The 13,739-nt window shown below is 43.3% G+C and overlaps 2 protein-coding genes across 3 annotated transcripts in view; both read right to left on the bottom strand.

Annotated features, from left to right (window-relative positions):
- LOC122728802 (putative cation exchanger C521.04c) overlaps nucleotides 1-12,631 on the bottom strand; it is a 27,898-nt gene extending 15,267 nt beyond the window's left edge. Inside the window, 6 exon segments of the mRNA XM_043967568.1 lie at nucleotides 497-679; nucleotides 1,073-1,216; nucleotides 3,699-3,790; nucleotides 5,829-5,972; nucleotides 8,985-9,165; nucleotides 12,626-12,631. Of these exon segments, the coding sequence (XP_043823503.1) occupies nucleotides 497-679; nucleotides 1,073-1,216; nucleotides 3,699-3,790; nucleotides 5,829-5,972; nucleotides 8,985-9,165; nucleotides 12,626-12,631 (750 nt within the window).
- Nucleotides 11,381-13,739, bottom strand: part of TMEM209 (transmembrane protein 209) — a 33,249-nt gene continuing 30,890 nt past the window's right edge. For both annotated transcript variants that reach the window (XM_043966762.1, XM_043966764.1), the window contains one exon: nucleotides 11,381-13,739. Coding sequence is in view for 1 of the 2 variants with exons in the window: in XM_043966764.1 (XP_043822699.1) it covers nucleotides 13,685-13,739 (55 nt within the window). In the remaining variant the exon portion in view is untranslated.

Below are 13,739 nucleotides of genomic sequence, written 5' to 3'. Positions count from 1 at the left end.
GTCCCTACCAGCAGGGGTCAGGTAGGTGTGGAGAAAGACCTATAAAGGATAATAGCAGATGAGACTCAAACTTTCCTTTTCCTTCAACAAGATGCAAGTTCAGATCTCGGCTCTATCTGGAGCTCAAATGAGTCCAGCAGCAGCTGAAGGCAGGAGGGAAGGAAACAGAAGGTTAGAGACAACATGGGAAACTCACAATGACAGAGAGCTTCAGACTCTCCAAACTGCTCTTTTCAGCTTTCTCCAAGGTTTCCTTAACTACTTTGTAAGGTAGCTAGTGCAGATGTTATCACACCCATGTTAACAGCCTCAGAGAAGCTGAGTGACTTGGCCAACGGCAGGCAATTGGAAAGTGGTAGAGCAGGCGGACAGAGGGCTGAATTTGGAATCAGAGGTCCTGGCTCTGCTGCTTATTGCCTTTGTGAGCTTGGGAAAGATGCTGAATTTCTCCAGGACCTCGGTTTCCTCCTCTCCCCTCCATCCAAGGACAACTCACCTTTATCATCCGCATATGCACCCTCTCTGGGTCTGCCAGCAGGATCCTGGCCACCATCCTGGCATTCATATTGGCAACTGGAATGGTGAACACCAAGAACCAAGAGAAGCAGCAGATGAGGCTGTGAATGATGAACAGGACGGAGTAGCCCAGGAAAAGCCAGATGTAAGTGCTGACTCGGTGCTAGCAAGAGAAGACGGAGAGGGGAATGACCCTCACGCTGCTCCATCCCACACCAACAACTTACACAGGGATCCTGAAGCTTTGTTTGACCCTGTCCTCACAGAGAAGGGTCTTCATGGAGAAAGACCAGATTCTAAGTCACCGCCTTTAAAAACAACCTACGGAGTTTTTTATTCCATTGATAATGCTGACTCCGGTCCCATTTTGCGATGGAGAAAATTGGAGGCAGTGAAGGAGACCAACCCAAGACAAAAACACACAGCTCAGAAAATGTGTCACGTTGCTACACAAGGCACGGAGAGAGGATACAAGAGTTCCAGGTCCCTGAGCTCTCCATCCCAGGGGCCAGGGCTGAAGTGAGGAGGGGAGGGGGAGCACAAGCAGAAGGCTTACCCAGCGACCATGTTTTGGGTGGTTTGCATATACTTTCTGAGCCTTGAGTGGCCTGTGGAGGTGGCCAAGAAGCGGGGCGGTCTCGAGTTCAGAGAGGAAATCACATTGACTGGCATCCTCGCACAACTTAAGGGAGAAATGTTTCTGGAAGAAGGAAAAAGGAAATCGGAGAAGGGATAGATGGAAACCCAGAGTCAGGAGTCCAGGAGCGCTTCTGGCACAGCCAAAGAGCCTGGTACCTAAGGGCTTTATACAGCCCATTGACCAGCTATTTAGAAAGCAGCAGCGTGTGTGTATGGGAGGCATCAGAGGCCTCACACCCTTCACATATGGGCAGACCCAGCCCCTCAAGATGAAGTAATGGAGGAAGAGGAACAGTCAGAAGCCCTGCCTAGAAATTCCAAGCTAAGCCTTCCACAGCCCCTGTCGGGGAAGGAGCTGGGTGTGTCTACACCAACATGCTACAAAGACTGATTTTTTAAACACCCTCGGCAACTCCTAAGGTGGGATTTTCTCTGTCTCCCACTCCTCCCCCTTTCCCCCAACCTACAACGTTGCTTCGGCCAGTCTACAGCCACCTCAGCCTCCCTACCCCTACCCTTCTCCGCCTATACCTTCTGGATCACTTTGTCAAATGGCCAGAGCAAATATCCAGCAAGATGCCAGCATAGTTTCCCTGTAGGCAAGAGAGAGAATGGGAGGAGGAAGAGCCCAGTGAGTTCTTTTCAGAAGAATGTATATGGGCTAAGGCAGGACGGCTACTTCCCATGGGTACTGTGGAAGGAACTCTCCTTCGGGGATGGGTTAGATCGATGACCTCTGAGGCTACGGGGGATGCTGTGAGCCATAGGGTAAAAGGGGACTATAGTGAGATCAGGTTGGGCACAAGAGAGCTGCATAACCAAGCCCTCAGATTCCCCAATTCTGCTGAGCCACTGTTTCAACCCAGAAAAAAAAAATCACCAGACAGGCAGATACCAGTGGGGTAGTAAGTACAGGTGGCCCCTGAGAATTCTATCCTAGGCCAGGCTCTCCCATAGTTAGTGGTTTTATTCTGGAAATAAATAGCAAGTCCCACATATGGAGAGCTTTCAAGTTTATGAAACACTCCATAACAATCTTGTGTGGGAGGATGGGGCAAATGTTATCATCACTCCCATTTTACAGACAAGAAAACAGGCTCAGAGAGGGAAATGACTGGCCCAGAGTGACTCAGATAGTAGGTATGAGGGTTGGGATTGGATTCAAGGTTCCCTAACCAAATCCAGCTCTCTCTCTACTGCATTCAGGTAGGGTGGAGATCACCAGGTGCAACTCTAGAGGTGGCCCATCCCTTTGGAAAGACGCACCGTAAGGAGTCGCCAGGATGGTGAGGAATATCAGCACGGACAAAAGGAGGTAGACCAGGGAAAGCCACCAGCCAAACAGCAGCACATAGAAGACATTCCCCCAACTTTACAATTACATACAGACGAGGCTATTGGGGGAGTGGTGCTGGAGGCTGGGGAAGGGGGCAGTCAGGAGAGGCTTCTTATCAAAGATGGCTCTTGAGGGCAATGAGGGATTCTGGGAGGAAGTGAGGAGGGAGGGCACTGCAGGCATGGGGGACAGTCTGTGCAAATGCAGGGGCAGCAGGCCTCTCCTCACTGCTCCTCAGTTTGGGAAGGCCCCTTCTCCAGGTCTCTGTATGAAGCCCTTTATTCCTCATCAAGGTCTGGCCTTCCTTTTTGAGCTCACTCAAGGAGTTTCCACCAGAGCTTGCTTTGTACATTTGAGACCCATCCAAAAGGGGTCAGAGCTGCCACCAGCTTTGGGTAAAAGTACAGAGGAGGGAGGCAGTGAGAGCTTCTACTAGCAACTGCTAACATTTAGAAAGCACGTTAATGCTTAGAAAGTACATTATAGACATCATCATGTCATTTGAGGAACATGTGAAGCTTTGGGGGGATGAACTATTAGAGAGGGTAGGGCAGGTAATTCTTGGGAATCAGCTAGGTGGCACAGAAATCATTTAGACCTGAGTTCAAATCTATCCTCAGACACTCTATTGTGTAGTTCTGACACCTCCCTGTGTCTCAATTTCCTTATCTGCAAAATGGGAATAATAGTAAGACCTACCTCCCAGGGTTGTGAGGACCAAATGAGATAAGGCATTAAAAATACTCTTTGCAGACCTTAAAGCATAATGGCAATATTATTGTCATTATTATTATTCCCAGCCCCAGAGTTTTCTACTCACTAGATTTGACACTCAAGAGTAATTTGGGGAGAGGGAAGAAGAGGTGATTTTTGCCCCCTTTCCCTTCCTCAACAAGCAGGAACTTAGAATAGACATTGCCAGTGTCTCTCTGGCAAGAGCCAAACATTTGGAACTCCACACAAGCCTACAGAGAGCATCTGCTGACACACAGCTCTGACCAGAGTCCCTGGGAGAGGAGGGCTCTCTTCAGAAGGCCGAGCTCTGTTTGGCCCTTAATAATCTTCAGACACCACGTAAGAAGTGGCAGATTCTCCTTTATGCCGCCAACCCCCGGAACTTGGGACCAGAACAAGAGCTTCCTCGTTGGAGGATCAGGGGAAGGGGCAGCCGCCCGTTCCCAGCACTAGATACTAGGAAGAGACTTACCTTGTAGTTATTAGATAACTTATTGACCTTTACCTCATTCTCCGCCAGGATGGTAGTTTGGTCCAGCCGGCAGCACCTGGGAGTGGACAGCTCTGTGAAGGATGACAGGGGAGTGAAAGGAGCCAGCCTGGTGCCTGCCTTAGCTGCTCGGAATCTCCTGGGCAGGGCTCCTGAGGACTGGCCTCAGAGGAGGGAATTCTTCAGTGCAAACGGGTGGAGCATCACACTACCAGTTATGTGGGGGAGGGGGGTCTTCAAAAGCAAGGGGGCAGGGGTGCAAACAAGTTTGCTTTAGGCTCAGGCAGAGTGAGGGGAGCTGGGGATTAGAATACAGATTTCACCTTGTGATGTCATCATAGGAATTCTTTGTGCTGCTGGTTCTATTGCTGAGCCCGGCCAAGGAGTTCTTACCATTCATTAGCAAGAGACCCTTTGATTTTTGTCTTTGTATACACAGCTCCTGGTATTGAATGAGACCTTTTCAATTGGCAGATGAGACCCGTGGGACCTGCCTTCATCACCAATTGCTTGTAATGTGAGAAGTATTCTCCTTACTTCATTTTCTCCCACCTCCCGCTAAATAAATGTTGACTGACTTAGCCAGCCTGCCTTCTGCTTCTTACACTTCAAGCTGCAAGAATTAAGCACCTATCACAGACCAAGCACCCCAGGAAGAATCTGAGCACATGATGATCTTCATTCTATATTTCACCCACAGAACTGCACAGTGGAAAGGCTCCTCAAAGGCCATCTAGTGTTATATAGAGGCATCTAGGTTGTGCAACGAAGAAAGCCCTGGAGCTGGAGTCAGCAAGATCCGAGTTCAAATACAGCTTCAGACATTTACCAGCTGTGTGACCATGGGCAAGTCATGGTTACACCTCTGTCTGCCTTAGTTTCCTTATTTATAAAATGGGTGTAGGGGCAGCTAGGTGGTGCAGTGAATAGAGTACCGGCCCTGGATTCAGGAGGACCTGAGTTCAATTCCAGCTTCAGACACTTAACACTTACTAGCTGTGTGACCCTGGGCAAGTCACTTAACCCCAATTGCCTCACAATAAATAAATAAACAAACAAATAAATAAATGGGTGTAATGACAGCATTCACCTTTCGAGGGTTGTTGTGAAAATAAAATGGAGACAATGTTTGTAAAATGCTTTGCAAACATTATTATATTACTAATCTAAAGCATACCTAAGAATTTCCTGTATAACATGTTCAGATAGCCTCCCAGTTAAGAGGAAAACACCAGCTACTTACAAGCCCATTCCCCTTTAGGAAAGCTCCATTGGGAATCTTGAGCTAGAATCTGTCTCTCTGGTTTCCACTCATTGTACCCACTTCACATCAGAACATAAGCTGGGACTTTTGGAGCCCATTTAGTCTAACTTCCTCATTTTACAAGATGACGAAACTAAGGCCCAGAGCAGAGAGTTTAAGTGATTTTCCCAAGGTTCTTCAGGTAGTAAGGAAAAGAAGCAGGATTTGAATACAGGTCTCCCCCGATTCCAAATCCAGTTTCCTTCTCATTGCAGCAATGTCAAAAACGTCAACAACTCATGATCACAGCTTAGTTTTAGCTCTTCGGATCTCAAGATTCTTTTTTTCCCCCTCTCCCATTCCACTTCTGCTATCAGTAAGCTACTTCACAATTGATTTGCACCATGCTAGGTAGGGAAAAAAGGATGAAGACAGACACGGTTAGCGTCAGTATTCATCAGCAGCCCTGGTGACCGGTGACGGGATGGAGAAGTAGTCTGGAACCAACAAGTAGCATGATGTTTGGGGATTTTTATTTATTTGCTTTTTTAGTGACCATCTCAAACTAAGTTAATGACAATAAATATTATTATAATTTTTCCTCTTTTCCCCTACGTTCATGTCTCCCCTCAACCCATTTTCCTTATCTCCTTCAATCCACCACGCTGAGTAGAAGCACTCCCACAAATAGGTAGAGTCAGGCAAAACAAACCCACATTTTGGCCATTTGCACTCCAAGTCTAGCTCTATACCTCTATTGTTGAGAGAATATCCATTAATTTTGCTTTATCCAGGTCATATCTGGTCATTTTTTTTTACCATAGATTTCATTTTTCCTAAATCAAGTTTAATTAGGAAAAAAAAATTACCTTCACGCATCACTCGCTCCCTCAGAATTCTTGGTTTCCTAGACAGGGCACAGTGCTGGGAGTCAGGAGCCTGGGGCTCTCGTCTCAGCTCTGCCACTGTTTCCTGGAGTGAGCTACTTACCCTTTCTGGGCCTATTTCTTCATCTGTAGAATGAGAGGTTTGGACTGGATGCTTTCTCAGCTCCCTTCTATCAATGACATTCTATATGCTCTGTGGTTCTTTCTATGAGGTCAGCTTGGGGGTGGGGAGGAAGAAGTCCCACATTTCTTCTGTTGCCATGGGTCTTGAATTGGCTGTGTAGGCACCTGCTTCTTCTCTTTTCCAGGTTCTAAATTAGGGGCTCTTTGAACTTTTTGTGTGTTCTGGATTCCTTTGGTACACTGGCGTAGCCCCTTCTCAGGTTAATTTTTTAAAAGTCACAATGGAAGGAAATGTTACATTTCCTTCACTATGTTAGAGGAGCTCCCCAGAGTTAGTGGAAATAAAGATATAATTTTCCCCCTTACCCAAATAGGTGGACTTCTGACATCTATATTTACATACCTGTTAGGGGTTGGTGAACCCCAGATTAAGGACCAGTGTTCTACGTGTACATGGTGGCATCCAGGATTTCAGAAGGCTTCTTAGCTATGCTGGTAGGAGCTGGGGAGGATCTGTCTGTCAGAGAACGTTTTTTTGTTTGTTTGTTTGTTTTTGTTTTGGTGGGGCTATGGGGGGTTAAGTGACTTGCCCAGGGTCACACAGCCAGTGTGAAGTGTCTGAAGCCAGATTTGAACTCAGGTACTCCTGAATCTAGGGCTGGTGCTTTATCCACTGCGCCACCTAGCTGCCCCATCAGAGAACGTTTAATGGTGGCGGAACAATCTCAGGCTATATCAAGTAAGTGGGCTTGAGGAAAAAAGCGAGGGAAAAGGCCAGCAATAGCCCTGGAAGCTTTATGGGTTCTTATCTGTCTCTGTGATCTTTTAGGATTTACTGAGCATCCATAATGTGCTGTGACTCCATACACAACCTGAGGGACTGATTGGATAGAAACAAGGGGATGTGGTCCACCACAGCAACGTATACATCTAAGGTACCAAGCAGCCCTCTGGTGTCCTCCAAACAAAACCCTCCCTGATCAGGTAAAGGAGATAAAGAACCCCATTGGTATTGCCCCAAATTTAAAAGAACTGGAAGATTCTGGTAAGGAATTATAGGAGTTAATAGAAAGCTAAGAGAGTAAGCATCTGTCCCAACTCTCATAGCTACATTTTTTTTTTTTTTTTGGTGAGGCAACTGGGGTTAAGTGACTTGCCCGGGGTCACACAGCTAGTATATCTCATAGCTACATAACATACACAAAAGAAATGGTCTCCTCAGTCCCCATCCTCTCCTTACATTATTTAGACTTCTCTTACGAGCTCTTATAAGTATATGTAGGATAGAACACAATATTTTTTTTGTATGTCCTACCTAACCCTCTATGAGGCTGTATGCTCCACCAGGTTAGGGACTATAAGTTATTTAAACATGTGTCTATTACAGTGTCCATTACATGGTAGAGAGAGATAAGAGAGTCTGATGATTTAATGCAGATGTTCTTTCTGGAGTATGACATACTACTAATTTCTCATTCCATTCAACTGAGTTTGTTTTAATTCTTGCATTATTTTTTCATGTCATGAATTACAAAGTTCATTTGAAGGTGCATTTCATGCTGCTTGCTCCAGGTACTAAAACTGTTAGTTGTGTTCTTGAACTCAGATCTTCTGACTTCAAGCCCAGTGCTCTTTCCACTATACCACACTGCCCCTGGCAGAGCAATAACCAGGTTTTATTTATTTATTTTTGGTGAGACAATTGGGGTTAAGTGACTTGCCCAAGGTCACACAGCTAGTAAGTATTAAGTGTCTGAGGCCATATTTGAACTCAGGTCCTCCTGACTCCATGGTTGGTGCTATATCCACTGTGCCACCTAGCTGCCCCCAGGATTTATTTTTTAAGGGCTGCAATCTGTAAAGACTTTATTCATCTCAGTGGCTTGAATTTTTCCCAGGACCACCACTTCAGACCAAAATAGCAGCCCTCCAAACCAAATCCACAGACACACTTAAACTATCTGCATATTCCTGGTGTTCATAGGCTGAAACTGTTGGGGGATGGGGAATAGGATAGAACAGAAGGGAGCCCAAAGTGGGGGAGAAAGTGGTTTATTTCTGTTATTTCCTGAGGAAAAAGCAAACCCAACTCAAGTCAATGGTATCAACTTACTCAGTGATAAATATCAAGTTAAGTGTGACAGAGTAGATGGAAATATGGGTCTGGAGCCAGAAACACATAGACTCAAAGCCCACTTCTGATGCTTATTAAGTAATGTGACCCTACTGACAAATCATTTAACTGCGCTGAGCCTCAGTTTCTTTTGTAAGATAGGGAAAATAATACCTGTAGCACCTGTCTCATAGGGTTGTTGTGAGGCTCAGGTGAGAGGATATATGTAAAATACTCTGTAAACAATCATGTCTGACTCTTCTATTTGGGGTTTCTTGGCAGAGGTACTGGAGTGGTTTGCCATTTCCTTCTTCAGTTCATTTTACTGATAAGGAACTTGAGGGTTAAGTGACTTGCCCAGGATCACACAGCTAAGTGTCTGAAGCTAGATTTGAACTCAGGAAGAGGAATCTTCCTGACTTCAGGCCCCATGCTCTATCCTCTGCACCACCTAGCAACCCTAAAACATTACATGCAGGTGTTAAGATGAACAGTCTATGAAGTTATGGCAAATCTGGACTGCATACTAAAAAGCAGAGACATCACCTTGTTGACAAATAACTAGATGAGCAATCCAACCTTCCTCACAAGATTAGCCAGCAACCATGTAAGGACCACTCTAGATGCAGACAAGAAGCTGGGCATCCTGGATGTAGCAAGGAGAAACTGGTTTCTTCAAACTCCAAAAATCACCCCAAGAAGGTAGAAATGGGGCCAAGCAGCAGGGGTAATTAAGAGTTCTGGGTAGCAGCAATTGCTAACCCTCCCTGGCTTACCCTTATTTGAAAAGAGAAGGCTGTGAAGTCTTAGCACTGCTTCCACATATTGTTCCCAACAGGGAAGCCCTGGAGTCCACCACTTACCGAGATGTTCTTAGATGTAGCCCATGCTGTCCTTCTGACCTGCTCCTTCAGCTAACTCCTCCTGTGAACCCAGCTCCATGGCTTGTGGAAGCAGGTAGGAAGCCAGAGCTAGAAAACGCCCACACGAAGGGGTGTGCGTGGGGTTAATAGGTCTCGCCAGTGGGCGTTTAAAAGGCTCCCTGACCACACTTAAACTCTCCTGGGCTGACTGCAGGTGCACCTGCTTCAGCACATAATGATCTTCCACTGAAGAAGCAGCATGACTAAGGATTTTGTTGCACCATTCTTCCCATGTACCTGTCCCAGGGAAGTTCCTTCCACTCCCTCCTCGTCTGCCCTCCAGATGACTGGTCAGCGTGTAGTAGATAAGGCTTAGTAACTTTCATGTTTAGGTACTAGTAGTCGGATGTAGGTTCTGGTCGCAGGTCTACCACTAACCAGGTGTGTGACCTTGAACAAGTTACTTCACCTTCTGGGTCTCAGTTTCCTTATCTATAAAATGACTGAATCTCTTAAGATTCCTTCCAGCTGGGGCAGCTAGGTGGCACAGTGGATAAAGCACCGGCCCTGGATTCAGGAGGACCTGAGTTCAAATCCGGCCTCAGACACTTCCAACACTTACTAGTTGTGTGACCCTGGGCAAGTCACTTAACCCTCACTGCCCCACCGAAAAAAACCCCAAAAAACAACTTCCTTCTAGCTATAAATTTCTGTGGTTCCTGAGACTACTCAAACAAGTGGTCTAACTAATCTCAGGATACAGCTGCCCTCATTTATGCCTTCATTTTCAAAATGTTGGCATTTAGTTTACATCCCACAATTTAGCAATTAATTATGCACTAACATAACATGTTTAGATTTTGTCTGCCCACTTATTTAGAGCATGGATTATTGCCACAGGAATCTAATGGAAGGGCAGGAGGTAACAAGGAATTTAAGGACAGTGAATGTGGTTAAAAAGTATTAGTCTTTGTGTTTGCGTAGCTGGCAGCAGGTACTTAATAACTATTCAAATTTGTCAATCAACCAATAAAGACCACCTTACCATGAGCAAAGCACTGAACTATAATGAGTTATATAAAATAAATGATCCTTTTTTTTTTGGTGGGGCAATGAGAGTTAAGTGACTCGCCCAGGATCACATAGCTAGTGTCAAGTGTCTGAGGCCACATTTGAACTCAGGTCCTCCTGAATCCAGGGCCAGTGCTTTATTCACTGTGCCACCTAGCTGCCCCCATAAATGATCCTTTTCTAAAAGGAACTTACATACCCTGGTTGGGGAAATGACAATCTACAAATGAAGATAGAGAATAAGCATTGTTGCAGGAATTCCTTCTAGGTTGGTCAGTATTCCCAAAGTACACTGGATTTGAAATAGACAGGTAGGCATTACAGAAGAGGGCTGGCACAGAGGTCAGAAAACAAAATAACATATTCAGGTTGTTTTGGCTGAACAGAGGGTTTGTGCAGGATAAGAAGACATTAAGATCAGAGAGGTAGGTTGAGGTCATATTGTAGAAGGCTCAGAATAAAAGGCTAAATAAAGGGTTTGCTTTTTATCTTGCTATACAGTGTTTAATAAATGCTTTCACTGTCAAGGCAAAAGCACAATGGCTGGTATTGAAGAGACCTGGGTACTAACCTCAGACCCACCAGGGACTTTACTGTATTACCGTAGTCATCTGACCTCTCTTGGCTGTTCTCAACTGTAAAACGCAGGTGCTGAACTAATATCTAGGATTTTTTTCTCACTCCTAACTTTCTATGGTTCTATATTTTTGAGATAAAAAGACACAATGAAAACTGTGCCTTAGATCATTTTGATAGTAGCACATTGGAGGGGGGGTGGGTAGGGCGGACAGAGGGACTGGGGAAACTGGGCTTTTGCAGATGGTAGAGTAGTCGTAATAAAGTAATGAATAAGGTTTCTACCATTAGAACTGCTGAATATCCATTTCAGCCAAGTAACACAAAATTTACAAGTCTGATGAAATTAAATTTTAGTCCCATGAATATAGCTGTCATAAAAAAAAAACAAAACCTTGACTCATGTCAACCTATAATTGATCGAAAGAGTGGGGGACAGAAAGACAGACTAACAGAACGAACATAACTTCTAAGTAGAGAAATGGAATGATAACCAAAATTCAAACGACACATCTAAGACATTGTTTTTAAGTTTTAGAAATTAGAGAAAAGGCCACATATAAACGCAATCCAAACTCTTTCACTTAAAACGAGGTACTTGAGCCACCATTTACTACACTGGTATTCCTCTAGAAGTTCAAACTCAGAACTGTTTCCCAGTGGTCTTAGTGGTAGCAGTAATACTAAAAGGTTACAGATTCCCAAGTTCGGTATAGCACAAAATTTGGTTAACCTTAGGATGGAATTAAATAAAAACACATTACATTAAAGCCAAAGTCAAGTCATGGTTCAATAATACACCAAATAATAGTCTTTAATACCCACAGAAGACATTTTTTGGGTTGTTTCCCAAGTACATCATCTAGCCAGTTTTTTACATTTTATGGTTTATTGTAAACTCCAAAGACAGACTGTTACTGTCAATATATATATAAAAAAATCTATCATGGGTCTAATTTTTTGAAGATCCGGGGTAGAAGACATAAAGGAAAAGGAAATACTTAATCATTAGTATTCTGGTTTCAAACATTTTAAAATGAACTATAAACATTTTCCCATCAACTGTTTTACAATGATATTTTCAATTATCATCCACTGAAATACGACAAACCTTCACGTTTATAACTTCAGTTGACATTTTCTTACAAGACATCACAGCCAATGTTCTTAACCTAAAACAACAGTTTCTCTATCTACAGCAAAAATAGGTTAGTGCCCAGAACCAAACACATCAAGTTCAATTTGATCAATGCTGAGTAAAAGTGGAACAAGCACTGTTCCTTTTTTTTTGGACACTAAAGGCTACTAGACAGGAAATGGTACAGTGGAAGGAGCACTGGGCTTGGAGTGAGGGAGCAAATCTGGGCTCTGACCATGATGAGCATTGTGACTATGGTCAAGTTGCCTAACCTTTCTGTGTACCTTTTCTATAAAACTGGGGTACCACTTGCATTAATGTACCTCACAGAGCTGCAGTAAGGAAAGTGCTTTGTATACTTTAGAGCACTAAATAAAAGTGAGAATACACCCTGAAGTCACATTAGCTTTTTAAGCTGCCATTCTCACTAATCATTCATACTGAGCTTAATCTAGTCCATAGCTTTACCAAGTGAGACTGAATGATTCCATTACCCAATATATCAGCTAGCCTACCAGCTCTCTCTTGTAAACATCCCATTTATTTCTTTATTTAATCTGATAAAAACAGAGCTAAAGGCAGCCTTGTATTATGTTGCTAGAGTTCTTTTAGGACAACTGACCATCTGATTGCTCTTTGGGTATGGTTAGACACCTATGAATCCATCTAACTTAGCATCTATACTTCTCCACAAGTGTATCATGACAGACTGTAAAATAGTTTTACAGATATCCTTACAGATATCCAGATATGGTTCCAGCAATCCCCAGATTTAGTAATATTGTGTAAAAAAAAAAAAAAGAAAAAGGAAATGAAACCAGTTTGGCATGACATTTTAAATAAACCCATGGTGGCTCCTGGTAATTCTCAGTTTCCTTTCTAATGTCACACTCACCATCATACTGTATTATCTAAAATCTACCCTTTCCCCTCTTTGAAAGAAGCAAGAAAACACACAAAAAATTTACTTCCTCCTGGCATTAATAATTCTTTTTTTCTGGAGAGTTTAAAACAGGTTAGGCTGATATTTTAATCTTAAAAGACAGAAATGTTCAAATAATACAATACTGTGAATGGTATATTTGAGTGATTAAAACCAAGTATTATAAAATTCTTTATTACTCAATAATCCCTAATATCCCTGAGAAGCTTAACCCAAAGAGCTGAATGAAATTCTTTCAAAACTTCAAGTTTAACTTAAATTCAGATTCCTTGGAGCTAATACTGTAAAGTATTTTTTTACTAGTATTACTATCTCTGATAAATTAGTTTTAACCAAGAGTTAAGCTTTTGTTTTGGGTGATTCATAAGACAGGTGAAATTTGGGGACAAATTACCAGCTAAGTTCCCAATTTACTGTCTTTAAGATATGAAGCTATGCTAAAATACGTGAGACTGAAAATGGATTGTGAAACTATTTTACGTATGAAGTTTTGCAATCCTATGGATTGGTTTCATTTCTGAGGCTTTCCTCAAAACCAGAGTTTACTAAAAAGATGACACACTTTCTTTAAAAGAACTCTAGAGGGCAATATTACATGGCAGACAGTTACAAAAACCCGAAATGTATGTAAACCAGAGTTAATGACTTTTTTTGTTTTGGGTTTTTTTTTTTTTTGCAGGGCAATAAGGGTTAAGTGACTTGCCCAAGGTCACACAACTAGTAAGTGTCAAGTGTCTGAGGCCGGATTTGAACTCAGGTCCTCCTGAATCCAGGGCCGGTGCTTTATCCACTGTGCCACCTAGCTGCCCGACTTTTTTGTTACAGAAGATTGTCAAAGTTTGTTATAACAACAGCTTCTTACTACCCCGGCTTTCATTTTGTCCAGAATGTGTTATATATCCTATTTCAGACTGTGCAGCAGCAGGAGTCTTAGAATCTTCTTCAAAAAGGGTGATATCTTTATTTGATCCAGTCAAATTAAAGGAGCCCCAAATGAAGAGATTAAATAAGCTATTCTCCCAAAATCCACAAAATATTCACTCCTGAGAGGCCAAGATTCGCCCGC

The sequence above is a fragment of the Dromiciops gliroides genome, chromosome 5 (genome assembly GCF_019393635.1).
Source record: "Dromiciops gliroides isolate mDroGli1 chromosome 5, mDroGli1.pri, whole genome shotgun sequence".
Taxonomy (NCBI): Eukaryota; Metazoa; Chordata; class Mammalia; order Microbiotheria; family Microbiotheriidae; genus Dromiciops; species Dromiciops gliroides.
This window is presented reverse-complemented; position numbering and strand designations above follow the sequence as displayed.